The sequence below is a fragment of the Lutra lutra genome, chromosome 2, assembly GCF_902655055.1.
Source record: "Lutra lutra chromosome 2, mLutLut1.2, whole genome shotgun sequence".
In the NCBI taxonomy this organism is placed as follows: Eukaryota; Metazoa; Chordata; class Mammalia; order Carnivora; family Mustelidae; genus Lutra; species Lutra lutra.
Window position 1 is genome coordinate 107,877,404 of NC_062279.1, and position 14,582 is coordinate 107,891,985.

Sequence of the window (14,582 nt, forward strand, 5' to 3'; positions counted from 1 at the left end):
AAATGCAGAGGTCATCAGGCATCTCTCTCGTAACACGTTCAACCTCAGTTGAACCTCAGTTCAACCTGAGCTGACTTGAAAGCAACTTCACTTCCCAAGAAGTCCACTCAGAACCCTGAGGGGGGTTTATCCACTTGCCAAACGTTAACTCCTGTGGCCACTTCTTGTCTTGAGCATTCCCAAAACTTTACTTTTCTGCCCTACCCCTAAACCCCTAACTCTCTGGTGATCACCTTCATTGTTCTGCCCTGTCCTCTGGTATAGTGACCTTTTTAAGTCAACCTCTTCTTTCTGGTCTTAGCTAAAACCAAGTACCCCCCCCCCAGAGATCCACTGATTTTCTCACCTTCATACTCTGTACATAAGCAGGGCCAATGTTTCCAAAGACAGCTCCCACCATTCCCATCATTTGACGCCCCCCAGCTCACTTTAGCATTTAGTTCTTATGGTCCCTCTGACAAACTGTACCTACTTCCACTCTTCTCTTCCTTATTTCAACAAGAAAATCCACAGGCACAAATGCTCTCTCTCTCTTCTCCGCCACATAAGTGTGTCTATTTGCCCAGCTACCTTTGTCTCGCTCACTCCTGCCACTCCTCCCTTCAGATTCCAGAGTCTCGTCCCTCGAGCGGATCCTGCTCAACCCGTTATCCCTACTCCATTTGAAATCTTCAGCCTCTGCCCTCTCTGCCAGCTTTTTCCTGGTGGCAATAAACATGTCACTCATCCACAAAAAACAAATGAACTGGGCACCTGTGTGAGTTGCTTAAGCGTCTGCCTTTGGCTCGGGTCATGATCCAGGTGTCCCAGGACCCAGCCCAGCATAGGGCTCCCTGCTCAGCAGGGACCCTGCTTCCCCGTCGGACCCACCCCCTTCTTGTGTGCACACACACTCAAATAAATAAAATCTTAAAAAAAAGAAAAGAAAGAAAAACAAGTGAACTAACAAATTACACAAAATCCCTTAATCATGTGTACTCTTCAGCCTTTAAATGACAGGACTTTCTGCTGCATTCCACATTACTAACCCTGTGTATGGCCATGATGCTACCCCCTGATCATTCCTAATGCAGGCTCCCCGGGCTCTTCCTACTTATCCCATCTCTTCAACACAGCTGTTGCCCACAGTCCATCAGGAGCCCACCGCTCACATTAAGTCCTTGAGCACTTTTCTCAGCAGCCCTCACAATGTCAACTACAACATAAACACCAACTCTTAAGTCTGAGCCCTGCCCTCTCTCCCGAAATTAAACACACATTTCCAACTTCCTCCTAAATACACCCACCTGGACATCCCACAGCCACCTCAAACTTAGCATGTCCATAACAGAGCTCATTCTCTTTCTCCCCCAAGCTGGAATCCTGTCTATACTGCCCAAATCAAGGAAGGCAACACTATTCATCCAGAAAAAAGAGTTGATCTGGTTCCTTCCTTTGCCCCCCACTCTCCCACCCCCTGTGCATTCTGTCACAAAGTCCTTCAAATTTTGCCTCTAATTATTAGACCAACCCAGTTTGCATTTCTTCCCTACTCCCTAGCTCAACCTCATTCCTCAACTGGTCAACTGCTACACCCTTTTAAAAGCGTGCCGGCTGGGGCACGTGGGTGGCTCAGTGTGTTAAGCCTCTGCCTTCAGCTCAGGTCATGATCTCAGGGTCCTGGGATCGAGCCCTACATCGGGATCTCTGCTAAGCAGGGAGCCTGCCTCCCCCTCTCTCTCTGCCTGCCTCTCTGCCTACTTGTGATGACTCTCTCTCTGTCAAATAAATAAATAAAAACTTTAAAAAAAAAAAAAAGCGTGCTGGCTTCTAGCTTTGCTCTACTCAAAGCCATACTCTTAACACTGTCCCCGAGCATGTCACTAACTTTTCAGAGATTCCCCATGACCATAAGGGTAAAACCCAAATTTCTTAGTGGGAGGCATCAGGCCTTTTTTTTTTTTTTTTTTAAAGATTTTATTTATCCATTTGACACAGAGAGAGAGAGAGAGCAAAAGCAGGAACACAAGCAAGGGGAGTAAAGGAGGGAGAAGCAGGCTTCCCCTGGAGCAGGGAACCCAACACAGAGCTCGATCCCAGGACCCTGGGATCACAACCTGAGCCAAAGGCAGATGCTTAACAACTGAGTCACACAGGCACCCCAGGCATCAGGCCTTCTATATGTGGCCCCACCATTCTCAGTCTTGCACTTAATGTTCTATTAATAATTAATACCTGTCTGGTCTACCAGGTTGTTTGGGCCTTATGCCTTAGCCATCTGCCCTGCCAGAAACCCTCCACTGCTCTCTTCTGCCTAAAGCAATGTGCTCCTCACAGCGCCGCTCTGTAGTGAATTCCTCCAGGAAGCTCACCCCACATGCCCAGAATGACCGAGGGCCCTTGCTTCCTCTGGCTTCTCGGAGTACCCACTATATACCCGTCATAGATCTTATTCTGATATATTGGTTAACTCTTCATTAGATTTACAACCACAGCATGTAGCAGAATGATTAAGTTGTGACCTTAACTGATTCCAACTGTCCTTTTATTTTTTTTAAAGGTTTTATTTATTTATTTGACAGACAGAGATCACAAGCAGGCAGAGAGGCAGGCAGAGAGAGAGGAGGAAGCAGGCTCCCCGCCGAGCAGAGAGCCCGATGCGGGGCTCGATCCCAGGACCCTGGAATCATGACCCGAGCCGAAGGCAGAGGCTTTAACCCACTGAGCCACCCAGGTGCCCCCCAACTGTCCTTTTAAATGAAGGTGTTTCTAAGTTTCTAGCCATGGCTCTCTTCTCATTCTATATAACTACACTATACTTAATTTCAACTAGGTTTCAATGAACAAAGTTACTGATTCCTAAATCTTTCTCAATTCTACACAGCTTTCCTGAGCTCCAAGACCAATTTTCCAATGGCCCACTTAGATACACCACTAGAATTTCAAACCCAACCCACCTAGAATAAAATCATCGTCTCCTCCCTCCCCATCCTGTATTTTCCACCACAATTATTCCACCTTCTATTCAGAAAGAACCAGCCTTCATGTTCACCCCAAACTCAGCAATCAGCCAGGCACCAAGTCCTCCTGATGCTATGGGCTCAAGAGCCCTCAAAATGCCCCATCTTTTCCATTCCCATTATTGCTGCTTGAATTCACTCCAAAAGCCTCCTCACTGGTCTCCTATCTCCAGGCCACGCTTATTCCAGGCTTCAAAGGGGACTTTACTAAAATGCAAGCCCAGTGACAGCATTCACTAGAACAATCTCAAACTGTTCAGTCCCCTGGGTGGCAAAGTTCTGAGCAGTGAAGGTTCATCATTGGACCTCTGCAAACCACTCTAGCTTCATCTCCCCTCACATTCATCCTGCACAGCAGTCATAACAAACTACCTACAGTTCCCCAAAAGACCAAACTCCCTGACATTTCCAACCTGCGGCAGACACTGCACTGTCTCTTCTGCCAGAGCAGCGTTCTCCCTCCCATCTCACTGGTATGCTCTGATTCCTCCAGGATTCATTTCAAGTGGCACCTCCTCGGTGATTCTTCCATAGGACCTTCCACAGACATCGACCTCATCTCCTGCTGCAACACACTGCAACTGTTCCCATCTCTAGGCTCCCACCAGACTAGTTAGGAACCGCCAGGCTTATTTTTAGAACCAAGATCCTCAAGTTCAATGGTGACATGGAATAATACACATATGCTATATTATATGGTCTGAAATAAATACTACAGATTTTGACACATCCTAAGCAGAGTCCAAACCTCACTGTTAGTGCTTTTAGAGATGAGATCAACAAATTCTGCTCCATACTATGGAGACAAGAAGACCAAAAAGCAGATCAGCATACACTTTTAGAGACCCAGCTGACAGCTCTCCAAATCCTGTGTTACCCTCTCCTCTTCCAAGAGCTGCACAAATTCCCAAAAGTACAAGAGTATCAGTTACTATATTACTCTGAAAACTGTGCATATCCAAGGAAGCAAGAACTCAAACAATTATCATTCTTTTATATACTTCATAACCTGGTATCCTTTAAAAACGATACACTGACATTGTTTCCAATGTTTCAGGAAAATGAAAAGTAGTCCTCACAGGACATTTTAGGATTCCTGCCATGGTTCAATTAAGTGAATCTTGTAATTAACACTCCATCTGGTACTTCCCTATAACTCTAATAGCTCATATTTTAGTGTTGCTTTTTAAAAAAAAAAGTCCAAGTAGCCATGCAAATTCACAATACAGCACTAGAACCGTGCTATTATTTGTTATATTTACTGAATACTTACTACGCACCACACACTGTGCTGAGAGCTCTGGATGCATGACTTACCTAATCCTCAGAGCAACCCTATGAAGTAGGCATTATCTGAGCTTATGAAGGTCAAGTCAACTGGCCAAGTTCATAACGGTAACCAGCAGAGCTGAATTCCAGTCCACTGTTTCTGGCCCCAAAGCCTTTAGCCACATAGGAATTCACCTGTTCTTTCACATCTGAGCTATGCTGTCATTTAATAAACATTAAGTATCTACTCTGTTCCAGGAGCCGGACTTGACATCAAGATTGCAAAGATAAATAAGATGTGTTTCAGACTTCAAGCAGCCAGTGGGTTTTAGAGGTAACAAGGCATGGTGGGAGAGAGCATGGATTCCAGCGACACTGTCTGGGTGCAAATCCTTGCTCTACCATGTACAATATGTGACCCTGGGTAATTTACACCTGTCTCCTCACTGCTGCCTTTTTTCTTTTTTTTAAGATTGTATTTATTTATTTATTTGAGAGACAGGGTGAGTGAACAGGGGGAGGGGCAGATGCGGAGGGAGAAGAGACTCTCAAGCAGACTCCACACTGAGTGCAGAGCCTGACGTGGGGCTCGATCTTAGGACCGACCTCAGACAAAACCAAGAGTCAGATACTTAACTGATTGAGCCACCCAAGCACCCCACATCTGCCTTCTCCATTGGCTGATGAGCACTAAATCGATTAATTCATAGTATCTAGTTGGTATTCAATAAATGTTAACTGTTATGATTTTTATTACTACAACTACTATTACAGCTGCTGCTATTAGCACCACCGACCAGTGACCTGGTATTTGTAACAGAACAATGCACTACAACACAATAATAAGGGCACCAAAGACAGGTAAGCCCAAAGGACCAAGAGATGGTACTCAGGAGGAAGAGACACCTAACTTGACTCTCAAAGCACAAACAGGAGTGGACTGATATGGAGAAAAGAAAGATCGGCAGAAGCAGAAGAGCTCCTTCTAGGCAGGGAAACAAAACTCGCACAGTAAGAATACAATTTTTTAAGAGAAATACAAAAAATTTTAAAAAAATTAAAAAATAGTGAATTGGTGCTAAAATAAAAGGAAGAGTATAAGGAAAGAAGAGCCTGAAAACTCTCCCTGGTATCTGACACATGCTGAGTATTTACTGTATGTTTACTGAATTGAAAAGACAAGCTTGAAATAATTTGGCCACTGGCTTGAGGTCAACAAGTTTGGTTACACTTGGGGGAGTGGGGGGGCTCATAGCAGGTTTTACCAAAACTGAATTTACTCAGAAGTCACAGCACAGAAATGCTGTAGGTTAATTATTTTAATCTGAATTTAGCTTCAAAGCACATGCCCATGTTTAAACAGTTTGTTCTCCGTGACAGCATATTCTCAATCAACGACATGAGAACAGCAACAGCACAAAAACCACATACCTGAGTATAAGGTGATATAAAACTCGTGATGCATACTAAGCCAGCATCTGCAAACAGCTTAGCAACTTCTGCGATGCGTCGAACGTTCTCCTCTCTGTCTTCAGGACTGAAGCCCAGATTCTTATTGAGACCCTGACGAATGTTGTCACCATCCAAAGTGTAGCATGGGATGCCATGGCACACCAAGTACTCCTCTAAGGCCATGCTCACTGTGGTCTTTCCTGCTCCAGATAAGCCTAGGAGCCAACAGTCCAAGCACAGTTCAAATGCAGCATTAGAAGGATAACCACTTAGTTATAAGGAATTAAAATCACAGGCTTAATTACATTGATTTTTCATAGCCATCATTCAGTAACACTTTTCCTGCATTTCTCCATAAGATATATATCTGACCTAGAAAAGCATCTGTAGTTCTAATAAAATAACCATTTATGTTTTGGGGGTTTTTTTAATTACAACAGACGTTTATTTAAATTAATAGATTTGTAGCTCAAATAGTTCTCAATAGCACATTTCAGGTTTACTAACTTCTTAAAAATATCTGAGGGCAGCTGCAACCACAGATTTCCACTCCATGATTTCTCATTGCCCATTCTTCTCTCTGTTCTGTTTCCCAAAGAACTTCTTTAGGATGGGGTTCAAGGTAGAATTTACCCTCTTCGTATTGCGTCCACTGCTCATTAGGCAAAATCTATTTCCTCCTGGTCAGATCCCGTGCCCTCTCAGTGTGAAACACTCTGTGGTGTTATAGGTTCTCAGGAAGCCTCATGGCCTCCTTCACGTCATCATTTTCACATACTGTATCATCTCACACTAACACTAGTTTCTTGAACTGCAGCACTGTGATACCATTTCTGAACACCCTCCAGCCCCCGGCTTAATGCTGCAATAGCAGGCCGTTCGCCATTTTGATCCAAGACTACAGGGTTTCCTACTCAAGTATTTATGTTTTTAATAACTCCTGTCTATGCCCAAAGGTATCCTAGAAATTACTCATTTTCAAAGGGTAGATATTCTCTTCGTTCTCATTACCACTATTCCAATGCCACGTGCCAAAGTAAAAACAGAGTGATATGCCCAAATTATTTCTGGGGAAGCAATAAAAAGGACAAAAGAAAGTGAAAATAATATTATAAAGTTATCTTTATATCCCAGGATCAATACATCCCATAGACTACCATGATAAAAGTATCTGGGAGTCCAATTTATAATATAATTAATCTTGAGAGAATATCCTTGCTTCAACTCACTTTCCTCTACCAATGTTTACTCACTAAATAACAAGAAAAAGGAAAACATATATTTATGCACTAACACTTGCCACCCTGATGAGTATGTAAGTACAGAATTCACAACTAATGAAGCAAGACATAAAAATGGAAGTCTAGGGGCACCTACATGGCCCAGTGGGTTAAGCCTCCACCTTCAGCTCAGGTCATGATCTCAGGGTCCTCAGATTGAGCCCCGCATCAGGCTCTCTATTCAGCAGGGAACCTACTTCCCCTTCTCCCTCTGCCTGCTTACTTGTGATCTCTCTCTTTCAAATAAATAACTAAAATCTTTAAAAAAAAAAAAAAAAAAAAAAAAAGGAAGTCTCACATACTGATTCCCTTGAAAGAAGTCATGATAGTTTAGAAGGATGACTAAAAAAAAAGTGGATGATATGTTAGGAGGATCAATAGTATTACTTGCTTTATACATTAAAAACTTGTATATTGGGGTCCTTGAGGGTGCAGCAGGTCAAGCACCTGACTCTCGGTTTCCACTCAGGTCATGATCTCATGGTCACTCAGTGTGGAGTCTGCTTGAGATTCTCTCTCCCTCCCTCTGCCCCTCCTGCTTGTGCTCTCTCTCAAATAAATCTTAAAAAAAAAAAAAACAAAAAAAACCACTTTGTACTAAAGGTTATAGCAGATGGTATTTTCCAAAGATGGCTGCGACAGAATTTCCCACCCTAAAACCTCTTTAACAATGTGACATCGTCACTGTCACAAAACGTAGAGTCTAATTCCTTGAATTCCTTGAATCTGCGCTGGTGTTAGGATTCTCCTATCACCAAAAGGACGTAGTGAAAATGACAATGTGTGACTTCTAAAGCAGAGTCAGAAAAAGCTATTACACAGTTCTCTTTGGACTCTGCATCTGAGAGAAGCCTGCTATTAAACACCCTGAGGCCACCATGCTAGCAAGATCACAAGCAAGTGGTTTCATCAGCTAAGCTCCCAGCTGACAGGCAGCATCAAGTGAGTTAGGTGACCCTTCAGACGTCAGGAAAACCGTCCCACTGAACCCTCCTCAATTCCTTACCCACAACATGGTAAGCAAATTAAAATGGTTGTTTTATGCCACTAGGTTTGGGGTAATTTGTTACACAGTAACAGTAACTGAATAAAGAGATGGAGGCAGGGGGTTCTGTTTGCTATTGTTTTTAACTGGCAATGAGCACTAAGTATGAGGGGGGAAAAAATCCCTGAAACCTGAACTTTTAGACTTTTTATATGAGACAACCTAAATGATAATAAAAGTACCTATTTATACATACATGTGTATATATATTCATCTTATGTATGTATTTGAAACACAGTAAGAAGACTGCTGAAAATTTAATTACTGACATAGAAAATTTTATTGAGATGATTACAGCGAACACAGACAAGAAGGCAAAGAACTTAGAGCAATTAGAGAAAACACAAAATTACAAGAGAGATAATCCAGAACTAGATAAGGAAAAATAGTGTATCTGAAGAAAAGAAACCAAATGTACTGGACTGAATAACTAATTCCCCTCCCCCCAAATTTATATACACCTGGAACCTCAGAATGTGGCCTTATTTGGAAACAGAGTCTTTGTGGATGTAATTAGTTAAATTAAAATGAGGTCATACAGTACCAGGATAGGCACTAAATCCAGTGACTGGTGTCACTACCAGGCCATATGAGGATGAAAGCAGAGACTGGAGCACTACAACTATAAACCGAGGAGCACTCAGTATTGCCAAGAAAGTGGCCTGGAGCAGAATCTCCCTCAGAGCTTATCGAAGGAACTAACCCCACCAAAACCTTCATTTCAGACTCCCAGCCTCCAGAATTGTAAGAGAATAAATCTCTGCTGTTTGAAGCCACCACGTTGTTTGGAATAACTTATTACAGTGCTCCTGGGAAACTAGGAGACCAACCAATCTAAAAATATAAAAGAAAGTTTATCTGAAATAAAAATCTGAGAAAAAACAAACTGCATTCCAGGAAAATGGCAAACCACTCAATAGCTTGACAGGTCCTGGTTAAGCTACTGAATTGCAACAAAAAGAAATCTTTACTTCCGTTTCCAACACTACTGTCAAAAAACAAAACAAAAAAAACAAAGGCTAAAGAAAATCTGACAACATAATTAACAAGCTTGATCTAATGAACATTACAAAATAGTATACACATCAGGGAATAGATGTTCTTGTCAAATATATATGAAAACTGATTATGAGATCATAAAACAAGCACCAAAAAAATCTGATGAACAGTATTTATAAGCATTGCTAAATGATAAGATCAATGGAAAAAGCCATGTTCAAGAAAAGGATTACCCAATTTTTCTAAAGATTGATTGTTCCCCCAAACTGACCTCTAGATACAATGTAATCTCAAACTAAATCCCTACCAGATTTTGGAGGAACTGGTTAAACCAATTACAAAATTTATACAATAAAGCAAAGAGCAAAAAGAAAAAAAGTCAAGATATTACTGACGACGAATATGGTAAGAGGACTTACTTTACTGGATTTAAAGACTTCTAAGTATATAGTAAAAAGGCAATGTGGTAATAATAGAGGAACAGACCAACAGGACAGATCAGAGAGCCCAGAAACAAATCCACACATAAGTGGAAATGTGACATATAACAGTTGGCATTGCAGGAAAAAAAGGATGCCCTTATCAATATATGTCCTTGAGGCAAACAATTATCCACATGGAAAAAAAAGAAAATAGATCCCTCCCTCACTTGCACACAAATATCAACCACAGATGGATAAGGGGCCTAAATGAGAAAGGCAAAACTAAAATATAGGAAAAGAGATAATTTTTCAGGGATCCAGATGAAAATAGGAAAGTTTCTAAAAAGCAAAAAAAAAATCAAATGAGTCTCACACTTCTTGACATCATTTAATACTGGAAGACATGGAATAATATTTTAAGAATTACAAGACAAAAAAAAAAAAAAAAAAGTTGAACCAAATATCTATTTGACCCAGTCAAATCGTCGTAAAAGACAAGGCATTCTCAAACATAAAAACTCAGGAAATTCAGAATCCAGTGAACACTATCTTTCAAAAACCACTTAATGATGAAATATGAACACTTAAAACTGGACCCAGAGAAAGAGCTCATGACTGGACATACCATAATCAAAGAACTGATGGTAAGTTGATGGATACAGAATCAATTTACTTACAGTACTCAAAAACAAACAATTACAAAAATTTAAGATGAAGAATTAGGAAAATGTAAGAATCTAAGTGTTATGAACCTGGACAATGGAAAATAACAATTTATCAACAATCTAGATATCAGAATGAGAAGAATGTGAGGATGGTGTCTTCCTTCACATAGAAACGGACTTGTCTACAATTGAAGCATGTAATTAAACACACACACACACACAAAACAAGAACGTTGCTTTTCACCAATCAGAAAATATTTTAAGTATTGGTAATATCCACGTTGATGAAGACACTAGGAAATGGAACTCCTCCCACACTGTTGGTAGGAGAGTAAACAGATATAAAATTTTGGTGGTTTATTTGGCAACATGCATCAAAATTTTAAATATGATTCTAGAAGTGCCAAAATCTAGATCAATTAACCCTCTCAGCAGGTGGGCCTAAAGGTAGACTCTGGGAGAACCAGTGCGAGAAACAATCTGAGACCAATGCGAGAATCAATCAGAGGCAAACCAAAAGGTAAATGACAGAAACGGATGAGAAATTCTTTATCCCTCATTGTTCCTCTTCATATGGTTTACATCATCAGCTTCTTGAAGGCAGAATCTAGGTCTTGTTTGCATACAAAAAGCTTATAGAATGTAATGTAGTTATCAACTAGAAAGTAATTCTGTGTGCATTAAAAAAATATTTATTTATTTTAGAGCGAGAGAGAGAGCACATGCATGAGCAAACAAGCAAGAGGAGGTGCAGAGGGAGAGGAAGAGAGGCTGAAGCAGACTCCACACTGAGCGTGGAGCTCTAAGCAGTGCTCAATCTTGTGATACTGCGATCATGACCTGAGAAGAAACCAAGAATTAGACTCTTAACCAACTGCACCACCCAGGTGTCCCCTAGAACGTAATTTTAAAATGCATTCTGGTTTTCCCCTTTTTTTCAACAGCAATTCCATAAAGAACAAAGGGAATTATTAAAATGTTATAATCCAGCAATGTTGTTAGTTACATATGCTGATGTTCCAGATACAAGGACAGCTCAAAATCTAAATAGGGGCGCCTGGGTGGCTCAGTGGGTTGAGGCCTCTGCCTTCGGCTCAGGTCATGGTCCCAGGGTCCTGGGATCGAGCCCCGAATCAGGCTCTCTGCTCAGCAGGGAGCCTGCTTCCTCCTCTCTCTCTCTGCCTGCCTCTCTGCTTACTTGTGATCTCTGTCTGTCAAATAAATAAATAAAAAATCTTAAAAAAATAATAAAATAAAAAAAATAAAAATAATTAAAAAAATTAAATAAAAAAAATAAAAAATAAAATAAATATGCTTCATCCCGGTTCAAGGCTGTCTATAAACACCACTTTTTTTTAAAGATTTTATTTATTTATTTATTTGACAAAGAAAGAGAGTACAAGCAGGGAGAGCAGCAGGGTAAAGGAGAAGCAGCTCCTGCTGAGCAGGGAGCCCAATGTGGGGCTCGATCCCAGGACCCTGAGATCCTGAACTAAGCCAAAAGCAGACACTTAACTGACTGATGCCACCTGGGAGCCCCTATAAACACTGCTTTTGAAATTAGCTGGTTTATGTCTCTCGACTGTACCTGTTAGCCATACTGTGCAACCACGAAAACCACCTCTGGTCCCCACGACCTGACCTCTCTTGTTCCTGCTGACATGATGAGCTTGATAGGTGACATTAGTTGCTCTCTGCATCCCCTGGAAAAAAGAAACAAAATTCAGATTCACCTGAGTCCTTTAAAAAGTAAACACATATTCCTTGCTGTCACTATTCTATATAACATGCCAAAAGCAAGGAGAAAGATTAAAACTAACAGCTTTCTTTTCTTTATAGTACCTAGCATGGCCTTTGGTACGTTACAGACACCAGTGAAATTAACCCTAGAACCACGGAGGAACACAAAAACTCTTACTACCGTGGCTTTACAAATGAAGATGTTAAACCTGAGAAAAGTTAAACGGGTTGCCCAAGTTCCCAGAACAAGGGAGTGTGGACTCCAGAGCCCAGTCTTCCACTCAGTCATTCATTTAGCCAGTATTTACTGAGGCCCTATCAGTATACCAAGTGAACTCAACAGGGTCCCTACCCTCACTGAGTTTGCATTCCACTGCAGGAGACAAAGCAGAGCAATTTATTGTAATATCAGAGTGACAAGTGCATTCAGAAAATAAAACAGGGTAAGCCTGGAAAGAGGGATCAGGGATGGGTGCCTCTTTACACAGAAGGACGAACAAACGCAGCTGAGAAGGAAGCATCTAAGGAGACTCTTGAACGAAGCGTGGAAGGTCTGTGGGTAAGATGAAATGCATGATGGAAAAAGTAGACACACTGCTTATTTGTGATTATTCCACAAAAAAAGTGGAATGCAATTTTTCTTCCAATATTTTCTTCTTAAACAAAAACAGCATAAATTTACACAGGCCTCAAAGAATCTGAATAGCCATTTCTCCAAAGAAAAAATACAAATGACAAAACAAGCAGTTTAAAAGATGTTCAGGGATGCTTGGGTGGCTCAGTCAGTTGAGAATATGACTCTTGATTTCAGCTCAGGTCATGATCTCAGGGCTGTGAGACTGAGCTCCATTATCGGGCTCCACACTGGGCATGGAGCCTGCTTGAGATTCTCTATTCTCTGCCCCACACTCTCTTTCTCAAAAAAAAAAAAAATCAGTATCATTAGCCATCACAAAAATGCACATCAAATCAAAACCACAAGGAGACAGACACCTCTATAACCCACTAGAATGGCTATAATCAAAGACAGTAACAAGTGCTGGTGAGACTCTACTGAGAATTTAGAATATTCAGACATTTACTGGTGAAAATGTAAAATAGTATAGCCACTTTGGAAAATAGCACTTTTATAAAATGTTAAAATATAGTTCCTATATGACCAAATAATTAAACTCATAGATGTATACTCACAAGAAAGGAAAACATATCCATGCAAAACATATATACCTAAGTTCATAGTAGCATTATTCATAAAAGCCAGAAAGTGGAAAAACCCAATTGTCCACTGACTGAAAATTAGATAAACTATTTGAAAATTTATGTATCCGTTCAATGGAATGTTACCTGGCAGTAAAAAGGAATAAAGTACTCAAACACGTAACAATTTGGGTAAACCTCAAAAACATTAAGCTAACTGAAAGGAGCCAGTCACAAAGATCACATATGGTATAATTCTATTTATCTGAAATGTCCAAAACAGGAAAATCTATAGAGACAGAAAGTAGATTAGTGATTGAGTGATTGTCTGGGACTGGGAGATGGGGGTGCGGGGAGGGGAAGCCCAGGGGAGTAGCTGCTAATGGGTACAGGATCTTTTTGGGGGTGATAAAAATGCTCTAAAATCGTCTGTGATGACAGTTGCACAACTCTATAAATATACTAAAAATCATTTAACTGCACACTTTAAGCAGATGAATTGAATGATATGCAAATTATATCTCAATAAAGCTGTCTTCTACCCAAAACAAACAGAAAAAAAAAGAATTACAGAGTCTCTATTTCTCTTCCTATGGAGCAAAAACATAATTTAGGTTCTTCTTCTTCTTTTGTATTTTTCTTATTTATTTATTTATTTATTTATTGAGAGAATGTGTGCACATGCGCATGGCGGGGAGGGACAGAGGGAGAGAGAATCTCAAGCAGACTCCCAACTGAGCACCAAGCCCCAGGCAGGGCTCCATCCCACAACCCCGATTATGACCTGAACCGAAATCAAGTCCAACACCTGACTGAGACACCCAGGCGCCCCTAATTTAGGTTCTTTTTAGCAGCTTGTCTTTTATTTTATTATTATTAACATAAATGCATTATTTGTTTCAGAGGTACAGGTCTGTGATTCGTCAGTCTTACACAAGTCACAGCACTCCCCATTGCACATACCCTCCCCAATGTCCATCACCCAGCTACCCCATCCCTCCCACCCATCTCCCCTCCAGCAACCCTCAGTTTGTTTCCTGAGATTAAAAGTCTCTTATTGTTTGTCTCCCTCCCGGTCTCATCTTGTTTCATTTTTACCCTCCCTACCCTCCACAATCTCAAATTCCTCTCAAATTCCTCATATCAGGGAGATCATATGATAATTTTCTTTCTCTGATTGACTTATTTTGCTCAGTGTAATAGCCTCTAGTTCCAACCACATCATGGCAAATGGCAAGATTTCATTTCTTTTGATGGCTGCATAGTATTCCATTTTATATATATATATATATATGTGTGTATATATATACACATATATATATATGTGTGTATATATATATATATATACATATATATATGTGTGTGTGTATATATATATATATATACATATATATATGCCACATCTTTTTCATCCATTCATCTGTTGATGGACATCTAGGTTCTTTCCATAGTTTGGCTATTGTGGACATTGCTGCTATAAACATTCGGGTACATGTGCCCCTTCTGATCACTAC

General features: G+C 40.6%; 1 protein-coding gene across 3 annotated transcripts in view; it reads right to left on the minus strand.

Moving 5' to 3' along the window:
• Positions 1-14,582, minus strand: part of PAPSS1 (3'-phosphoadenosine 5'-phosphosulfate synthase 1) — a 105,318-nt gene that overhangs the window by 79,740 nt on the left and 10,996 nt on the right. For all 3 annotated transcript variants that reach the window (XM_047718162.1, XM_047718163.1, XM_047718160.1), the window contains 2 exons: positions 11,720-11,834; positions 5,700-5,935 (listed from right to left, as the gene is read on the minus strand). In XM_047718162.1, coding sequence (XP_047574118.1) covers positions 5,700-5,935; positions 11,720-11,834 — 351 coding nt within the window. The remainder of the gene's footprint in view (positions 1-5,699; positions 5,936-11,719; positions 11,835-14,582) is intronic.